Source organism: Mastomys coucha, unplaced genomic scaffold (assembly GCF_008632895.1).
Source record: "Mastomys coucha isolate ucsf_1 unplaced genomic scaffold, UCSF_Mcou_1 pScaffold5, whole genome shotgun sequence".
Taxonomy (NCBI): domain Eukaryota; kingdom Metazoa; phylum Chordata; class Mammalia; order Rodentia; family Muridae; genus Mastomys; species Mastomys coucha.
Genome location: NW_022196911.1, coordinates 83,540,777 through 83,550,226, shown reverse-complemented (window position 1 = coordinate 83,550,226; position 9,450 = coordinate 83,540,777). Strand labels below are relative to the sequence as shown.

At 48.6% G+C, this 9,450-nt stretch overlaps 1 protein-coding gene across 2 annotated transcripts in view; it reads right to left on the bottom strand.

Moving 5' to 3' along the window:
* Positions 1-9,450, bottom strand: part of Rnf43 (ring finger protein 43) — a 71,071-nt gene that overhangs the window by 7,610 nt on the left and 54,011 nt on the right. For both annotated transcript variants that reach the window (XM_031352035.1, XM_031352036.1), the window contains exons 4-6: positions 1,047-1,121; positions 800-931; positions 161-265 (exon numbers count right to left, since the gene is read on the bottom strand). In XM_031352035.1, the coding sequence (XP_031207895.1) occupies positions 161-265; positions 800-931; positions 1,047-1,121 (312 nt within the window). The remainder of the gene's footprint in view (positions 1-160; positions 266-799; positions 932-1,046; positions 1,122-9,450) is intronic.

The following is a 9,450-nucleotide window of genomic DNA, read 5'->3' as shown; positions in this document are numbered from 1 at the left end:
AAAAAAAAAAAAAAAAAAAAAAAGCAACAGAGACTCTAGAATGTTTATTTAAATGGAGGCTGTTTCATGGCCATAAAGACACCTGTTTATCTCACATTCTTCTCTCTCCCTCCTTGTTTATATCCCTACCCACTTCTACTAGGTAGCACACACTGCTCACCGGTCTGCTACGGTGGGGGCGGCACCTGATGCGCAGCACTGAAGCCAGGATGATCACAAAGACGGTACCCACCACAGTCAGAAGGATCCACACGTCATAATTTGCCTGGGGATGCAGGTGGGGGAAGCGGAGAAGAAAAGGGTCATACTCTCGAAAGAGCCAGGCCAAGTCAGGAAGGTAAGTAAAGAAACTAAAGAGGAGGGAGCTTTGAGCCCTTGGGCCTCCTTCCAGAGGGATGAAGAAATGGGACTCAATGGACTAGTGCTTGGGGCTGCAGGAGAGTGATCTCTAGATGCAGCCGTGAGAAGTGTTATCTGGGAAGCTATGTGTTTGCAGGTAAAGGGGGACACGGTCCCTTTGTGAGGTAGGAGCTATATGCTGGAGAGCACCAGGGGTCAGAGCTTGGGAGCCTGGCAGGCAGGCTTCTCTTCTCTGTGCCATTAAACCCCAGAGCTGAAAAATACTGGTTTCAGGACCCATCAGGCCAAATCTGTTCATCTTATAGATGAGGCTCAGAGAGTGGGAGAAATTCTCCGAGACACATGGCTAGGGGCTGAAGGTGGACTAGGGGGTTTCCAGGGGGCTGGTGGATAAGGTGGAGGTGACTGCAGATACAAGGCTGAGTCCTGAGGTGCTTACCCCAGCTGGGGGCCCCTTCAGCTCAATCCACACATAGGCCTTCCGATTCTTGTATACAAATTCCATCAGCTTCTCCGCATCATGACCCCAGATCAGCACCACTGGCTTAGTCAGCCCCAGAGGCTGCTGCAGCTGCAAAGAACAGAGCCCCAGCAGGGCTATTTGACTTCTGCTACCACCCCAAGAACCCTGCCTCCCCCCACCCCCCATCCAGGCCCTCCTGGCACACCCTCGTGCCCCTAGGCACCTGCTCGGCAGCTGATCGATCCTCGGTGATGTCAAAGAGTACTGCGTTGGCTCCTCGCTCACCAGCCATTCGGGCCTGCAGAAACAGAGCAGAGGCTTGTCCCACCCTGACCATGGCTGACTCTCAACCCTGGGCGCTCACACACTCATCTCTCCCTAGGATGCACACCCTGTCCACTCATAAGTATGTGTGCAAGGAGTCAGGGAACTCACATGTATAATATGTGCAGAGTCAAGAGAGCCTGGGACCCCTGGCTGAGCCAGCCCACTGCCTTCAAAGAATAGCATTCATTTTTTCGGTTTTTTTTTTTTTTTTTGAAATGGACCCCTGACCCAGGCTTCATTGGGTACCAGATGGTGGCTTTGGCTCTAGGGTAAGACACAGCCCCTGCTCAGGGATCAAGCAGTGTGAACAAAGGGCAGGGAATGACCAGCAATTGGAGGAAGATAGAGACGAAAAGAGAAGAGTGGAGGACCCAACCCTGCCTAGCCAGAGACAGCTATGGAATGCTACTCCTCAGGAGTAAGGCTCAGGCAGAAGGCTGAGAGCCTGGGACACTGTTCTGACCCCCCACAGGAGATCTCCCACCTCAGTGTGTCACCCAGGGGTGCTCTCTCCCTGCCACCATCTAGCTTTCCAAGCTCTTTGGTTCCATTTCTGAGCCTTGAAAAGTCCTTGTTCAACGCCTGATCCCTTCCTCCTTTTCCCTAGGGTGGGCAGACTGAAGAGGGACTAAAAGGGCTGCTCCCATAAGGACACGCCTGTCACAGGTGCACTCGTTCACCAAGGGCTCCAAGAGCCCATCTGAGGCAGTGCAATCTAGCCAGCCATGCAGCAGCAGCAGAAGCACCGATAAGAGTCAAAGACAGACCAAGAGGAGGGAACCTGGGGGCCTGGGAGGAGGTGGGAGGGGGAAGATAAGAGAAAAGCAGCCACAACCAACTGTCTAGTACAGGCGCTGGGAAGGAGCTGCTCCCAGTCCGGTATCAGACCTCCCAGACTGTAGGCTCCAAGCCTGCCACCTCTGGTGTGATCTCCCTCCTGGGGACCCTGCTGAATCTCTGAGGCCTTCCTGCAGGCAGCGAAGGAATTAATCCTTCTGCCAGTCACGGTGGCTGGGACTCACTCACACTCCCAGTTCTTTTGATCTCTGCGGTCCAGGGAGAGCCTGTTGGGGCAGGTCTCCTGCCAGGCAGGCTGGGAGCAGCTTTGTCCTAAGCTTTCTGCTCCCCACTCCCCAAGCAGTGGCAGGGGGTATTGGGCCCCGCACAACCTGTCGCCTGTAGGACAGAGGCGCAGTGTGTGTGTGTGTGTGTGTGTGTGTGTGTTATTTTGGTTAGGATAAGTTTCTTTTTCTTCCTCTTGCTCCAGGGAGTTGGGCTGGTCCCTCTACAGGGCCTACCTAGGCTAAATGACTCCCACCCCAAGCCCTGAGGAAATTCTTGGACTCTATAATGGACTGGGCAAGAATCTGAGAAACTGCAGCTCCCCCTGGCCTCTCAACCACTTCCTCCCAGAAAAGGCCAGCCCCGCCCCCCGCTGAGCTCCTCCAGCCGAATCTTCAGGGCCCTGCAAACAAGGGCTATCAAGTGGTGCTGGGAGAGGAGCCTCTGTTAGGGGTGGTCCTACTGGTAATTTCAGTCCAGGGATGGGTGAGGAGTGGGAGTGGGTCCCCTAGTAGTCACAGAACAAGATTCTCAGAGCCTTGAGTTTCCCATACCCAAGATTCTAGGCCCAGTATGGCCTGGCTTGGGGACTCCCTTGTTTGGAGATATTCTTACTTCTTTGAAGAATTGGGGTAGGAGAAGTAGAGAAGCAATTACTGATGAAGTTCAAACACCCTAGCCCATTACAGCCTATAATTATAAAGTTGTAAAAGTGATCAAAGAACCCAGAGAGTTTGCCAACAGGAGAAAATAAACAGGACTTTCTGGTAGTAGGTTCCCGAGTCTGGCATTCTAGGGACAGAAAGCAAGATTTGAGGATAAGTAGAGGTTCAGCTGGGACTCTCTGCTCGCACCCAAGAATAGGAACCCCGGAGTGTCTGAGGTATAGAATCTGGGAGACAGAAAGGATGAGTAAGGTTCTACAACCAGAAACCCAGGCTTAGAAAGATTAGAAAGACAGAGCAGACACCTCTCTGGATACCTTGGGCCAGCAAGCAAGCAAGGTTCCACCAGGAGCCAATCAGGGCATGCACAGAGGGAGCTGAAATCCTGTCCCTTGATCCACTAGACAGCTGTTAAATTTTCCTCTACAGACCACAATGGCTGTTTCTGTACATCATCTGCTTAGCCATAATCTAACAGTGCCTACTACGCCTGAGGTACCAAGGCACTGGGAAGATCAAGATTCCCCATGCACATAAAACTAAAATGCTCACAACAATATTTTAGAGCAGTGGTTCTCAACCTTCCTAGTGCTGCAACCCTTTAACACAGTTCCTCATGTTGTGGTGACCCAACCCCCAACCATAAAATAATTTTGTCACTGCTTCATAACTGTAAATGTGCTACTGTTATGAATCGTAATGTAAATATCTGCTATTCAGGACAGGTGTCCCTTGTGAAAAAGTTATTTGACCACTCAAAGGGGTCAAGACCCACCCACTGCTCTGGGGCATAAATGAAAGGAACACTTCTCACTTCTGAATGCTCTTCCTACTATCTAGTCCCAATCTGACACAAATACTTAAGAATCACAGACTTAGCAGAATAATGTGTTAGAAGTTCATTTGGCCAAAGCCCCCATCTGCTGGGAGGAATGCTACAGGGAGGGACGTCAGGCTGCAAAGATTCAACAGGACCAGAGGCGCTAGGCTGCCCTTGAGGAAGGGCAGAGGGGAGGAGAAGGCGTTTGTTTCTTACTGAGATCTACTCTTCCCAGAGTGCCAAAGCGCCAATCTCAGCTCTGCTCCCACTACTAGCTGTGAGGCTTTGGGGCAACTCCTCCAGGCTTCCATTTTCTTCCCTCTAAACTGGGACAATAACAGACCCTGCTGCGGAGAGCTACTGTGACAACTACATTAATTAGTCCATGTAAAGCACTTACACTTATGACTAGTGCATGCTGTTAGTTATTATATCGGCTGTTATATATGGTTTGCGTTCGTGAGTTCATTTATTCCTTAAGATTCCCTAAGACAGCCAGGAACCCAAGACTCAGAGGGTCCATGGATACTGACACTGTGTCTATGGACACGGTGCAGCATGTGGAACTTCAGCCTCCACAGTACCTACTTTCTGGTCTGTTTTGTCTTAAGGTGTGGTCTCACTACGTAGCCCAGGTTAGCCTCAAGTCGCACAATCCTACTACTGACTTAGCTAGCATTCCTGTATGCTGTGATCATAGGTGCGCGCTACCACATCCAGCTTGAGGGTACCTTCTCTTAACCACTGGGTGGTGGTCATCTTGGTACCCAGCTGCGTGTCTCTGAATCTGATTCCTCCCGTTAGGCAAAAGGCCATTGTGCTTGTCCAGCCATGATAGGAGGAATGGGGCAGCTAAGGAAGCAGACACCAATGCAGGTGCCACGGCAGGAGCAGTCACAAGGACGGAAAAGTCAAACAGAATTATGGCGAGAGTGTCAGAGAAGAGCAAGAAGATAAGATAGAAACAAACAGACAGCTTTTGAGAACCGTAAGAACACACAAGAGAAGACTGTCCAATGGTGGGACACACACTTGGCATGAGCAAGGCTCTGGATTGAATCCCCAGTACCAGAAAAGAACAAACCAAAATGAAACAAGATGAACCAGCAACAGCTGGTGATTGATGTCCGAGACAACAGAATGGCCACTGCTGTTGGTTACTGAATGATTGGCACTGAATTGTGCATTTGCATCTGTAGTGTCCCATTAGATCCTCATAACTAGGGCAGGAGAGATGGCTCAGTGGTTAAGAACAGTAGCATTCAGAGGACCCAGGTTTAATTCCTAGCACCCCCACATGGTGGCTCACAGTCTCCTCTAACTTCAGTTGCAGAGGATCTGATGCCCTCTTCTGGCCTTCGAAGGCACTAAGCATGCATGGCTATGGTATGCATGCAGACGGAACACTAATATTCATAAAAAATTAATTAATTAAAAATATCCTCATGGTTATTCATGTATAAATCTCATTACTACTCCCCTTTCCCAGATAAGGAGTCAAAGTCCAACTCAGATGGTGAGCCAGAATAGACCGTCAGACTGAAAGGTGGTTGCTGACCTGTAGTTCACCTGTTCTAGAGCTCCAGTTCTGCCAGGATGAAGCTTGCTCTATCCCCTTTCCCTCCCACTTCACTTATTCATTTTAAAATTTTTTTATTTTATGTGTATGAGTATGCTGCTGCTGATACACCAGAGGAGGGCATTGGATCCCATGACAGATGGTTGTGAGTCACCATGTAGTTGATGGAAATTGAACTCAGGACCTCTAGAAGAGCAACCAGTGCTTTCAACCACTAAGCCATATCTCTTAGCCCCATTTTTTATTTTTTAATTTTGAGAGGGTCTCATATATCCTAGGCTAGACTTGAATTTGATATGTAGTCATTCTTGAGTTTGAGGCCAGTCTAGTCTACAGAGTGAGGTCCAGGACAGCCAGGGCTATACAGAGAAACCCTGTCTCGAAAAAAAAAAAAAGTGGGGGTGCTGGAGAGATGGCTCAGCGGGTAAGAGCACCAACTGTTCTTTTGAAGGTACTGAGTTCAAATCTCAACAACCACATGGTGGCTCATAACCATCTGTAATGGGACCTGACTCCCTCTTCTGGTATGTCTGAAGACAGCTACAGTGTACTTATGTATAATAATAAATAAATCTTTGGGCCAGAGTGAGCAGGGACTGAGCAAGCAGGGTTTACAGGAGCCAGCGGGGCAGACTGGAGTGAGCAGGGTTGACCAGAGCCAAGCAGAGGTCCTAAAAGCCAATTCCTAACAACCAGATGAAGGCTCACAACTATCTGTACAGCTACAGTGTGTACTAATATACATAAAATAAATTAAGTAGAAAAAAAAACTTTAAAAAAAATGATCTTGAACTTTTTTTTTAAGATTTATTTATTTTATGCATATGAGTACACTGTAGCCGTCTTCAGACACACCAGAAGAAGGCATTGGATCCCATTACAGATGGTTGTGAGCCACCATGTGTTTCCTGGGAATTGAATTCAGGACCTCTGGCAGAGCAGTCAATGCTCTTAGCAGCTGAGCCATCTCTCAGCCCTGACCTTGAACTTCTAATCCTCCTGCCTCTACTTCCTGAGTGCTAGGATTATAAGCATGTACCACCACACCGGATTCACCATTAGTATTAAGGGAAAACCAGAACAGAAACCAATCTGGGTGAGTGCTTTTCAATTTCTTCTTTATCAAAGGCCTTATAGTTCCTAGGAGCTACTCTGTGTGTGTGTGTGTGTGTGTGTGTGTGTGTGTGTGTGTGTGTGTGTGTGTGTATGCTTTATAATTTGTATTAATATACTGAACTTAAGAGAATTCTATAAAGCCAAAGCAAAAATAAGTATTTTAGTTTGTGTGCCTTTGAGATTTCTGAGACATTTGCATACCCTTTTTGAGCAGGGAACCCTAGGAAACCTCCAGTTGGCTGGGTCAGGTGATGGAACCTGACTGGCATGCTTAGGGAGAGGACGATTCCCTTTAGCAGTGAGAGAGAAGCCAGGCACGATGGCTTGTCCTGACCATCAGTGTAACTTGACTGAGAAGCACCTAGGGGATTAGGAAAGGGTACTGCTGGGTGTGACTGTGAAGATGTTTCTGGAGAGCTTAATTAAAGGGGAAGACCTGTCCGAATGTGGGCAGCGCCATCCCACAGACTGGGGCCACAGATGGAACAGAGCGGAGGAAAGGAGAAGCCCCAGTAACATAGCCTCAGGGGTGGGAGGTGGTGCTGGCGCATGCGCAAGGGTGCAGCTTCCTGGGCTACTGTAACCTGAGCTTCTCTACCCACCACGTTCTCCTTCCGTGGGTACCTCAGCATGGGCATAGAAACACTGAAGCCGTCTACACTGAGGCTTCTGAAAGCATGAGCCAAAAATGAATCCCCCTCTCTTAAATTGTTCTCGTAGCTTTTTTGCCACTTCTACCAAAAGTCTAATGCACTAGGCAAGGGTTGCCTTCACGGAAGAACAGGACCTATGGTTACCAGGGATAGCAGCCAGGTGCTCCTCTAGATTCCTTAATGTGGGGCTGGAGAGATGGCTCAGTGGTTAAGAGCACCAACTGCTCTTCCGGAGGTCATGAGTTCAAGTCCCAGCAACCACACAACCACCTGGGAACAAAAAAGCTTTGGGCCGCGGGGGCTAGGGAGCTGGAGCAAGAGGGAGAAGGGAAGGGGAAAAAGAAAATCCCTAATATGTTTTCTGATGTTGTTTTATTTCTACTTTTCTTTGGACATGGTCTTATGTAGTTCCAGGTCTAATCAGACACTGTGCTAAAACAACTGCAGGAAGCTGGGTGTGGTGCTATACACCTGCAACCCCAGCACTGAGAGGTGGAGGCAGGACAAGGACTTATTTAAAGTCAGCCTAGCCTATACTGTGATGTTTTAAACATCAAAGGAAGTCGGGTGCGCTGGGTGGGAGAGTCAGAGTTAGATGTCAAACTTTCTGTGAAGTTTCCACAATAAGCACATGCCCCTTCTGCAGAGAAGCCGGGGAAACTCCCTCTGAGCCTCTCTGAATTCTCTACCCACTCCCAGCGCTCTACTCACACAGAGCAAGCGCTGAGCCCGTGTCTCCTGAACAAACATTTCTCCAGATTTTGTACAGCAGGAGAAACTAATATCCATAAGTAGGGTAGCTCCAGTCAGAAGGAAATCCGCAGCTGGAAAGGACTGTGGCCTGTGGCTTATGGTGCTGTGAATGAGAAAGGCTTTCATGGGCTCAGGCGCGCACACGGGGTCCCCAGTTGGCGGAACTACCGGGGGAGAGAGCCAGAGGTCAGCCTGGGCTACAGAGTGAGACCCTGTCTCAAAATTCAAAATAAATACAAAGGATCTGGTCCGTGTTCTTCTGGGTATAGAGGTAAGCTATACAGAAAACCGTAATTGTCATTTTCAATGAAGGATCACAGGTGGCAGGTAGCAGGCCGGCAAAGCTGAGCAACTGCATCCGTGAGCCGTGAGGCGGCGCAGTGAGCGGTGCTGAGCATCGGAGCTCTCATCTAGGGCTTTGCTTGTTTGTTTAGCTTAGTCTGAATGTTGGAGGCATTTCTCTGTGTAGCCCAGACTGGTCTCAAATTTATGATCTGTCTGCCGCAGCCTCCTGAGTTCTAACATTTTAAATTATTTTAAGCATTTATGTATTTATGTATGTATTTATTTATTTATTATTTTTGAGACAGGTTTCTCTGTGTCAGCCTAGCTGCCCTGGAACTCAATGATCTGCCCACCTCTGCCTCCCAAGTGCTGAGATTAAAAGGTGTGTACTACCACCCTCTGGCTTATTTTCAGTTTTTTTGTTTGTTTTGTTTTGTTTTGTTTTTTGTCTTTCCTGAGAAAGGTTTTTCTGTGTAACCCTGACTGTCCTAGAACTCAATTTGTAGACCAGGCTGGCCTCAAACTCAAAGATCCACCTGCCTCTGCCTCCTGAGTGCTGGGATTAAATGTGTGCACCACCATGCCCAGCCTATTTTCAGTTTTTAAATGCGGCAATTAACTTACATTTTAGTGGAGGTATTTTGTTTCCTTTTTTGAGTTTTTGTTTTGCTTTTTGAGACAGAGTCTCATATACCCTAGGTTGGCCTCACAGTATGTGACTCAGGTGACTGAATTTCTAATCATCTTGCCTTCATCCCAGAGGGGTGCGATTATAAGCACCACGCCTGGCTTTATGCGATGTTAGAGAACAAACCCAGGGCCTGGTGCAATCTAGGCAGGCACTCTACCACACAAGCCAGATCCCTAGTCCTAATTTGCACATACCCCTTGTGCAAGCCAAAGTTATCTTGCCTCGAAGTAACAAACTTTACAGGGAACGTATAAGGCTATAAGGAGAGTAATAGCTTACACCTTGTATTTCGTTTTCCTTTTGTGAATTGGGGTTACCTCACACTGACTGACCTGGTACTTACAGTCCAGGCTGGCCTCCAATGCTCAGTAACCCTAGCTCTGCCTCTTGAGTGCTGGGCTCCAAGGCAAGAGCCATCACGCTCCACTGTTCCCGTAGAAGAGTGCTCAGATGTTTCCGAGGCATGAAACAAAGGGACACCCCACCGCATATGTCCCACCCAGGAAGGGAAAGTTCTCAGGAATTTCTGAGAGATGGAGTGGGGTGAGGGAGCAGAGGGCAGGGGTGGGGTCAGAGCTCAGGCAGGGATGAAGCCTCAGAAAGCTCTAGAACTGGTTGGCAGACTAAGGACAAAAGCATGAGTTTCTACCTCTCTTGGATGGGTTATGAGCTAGGG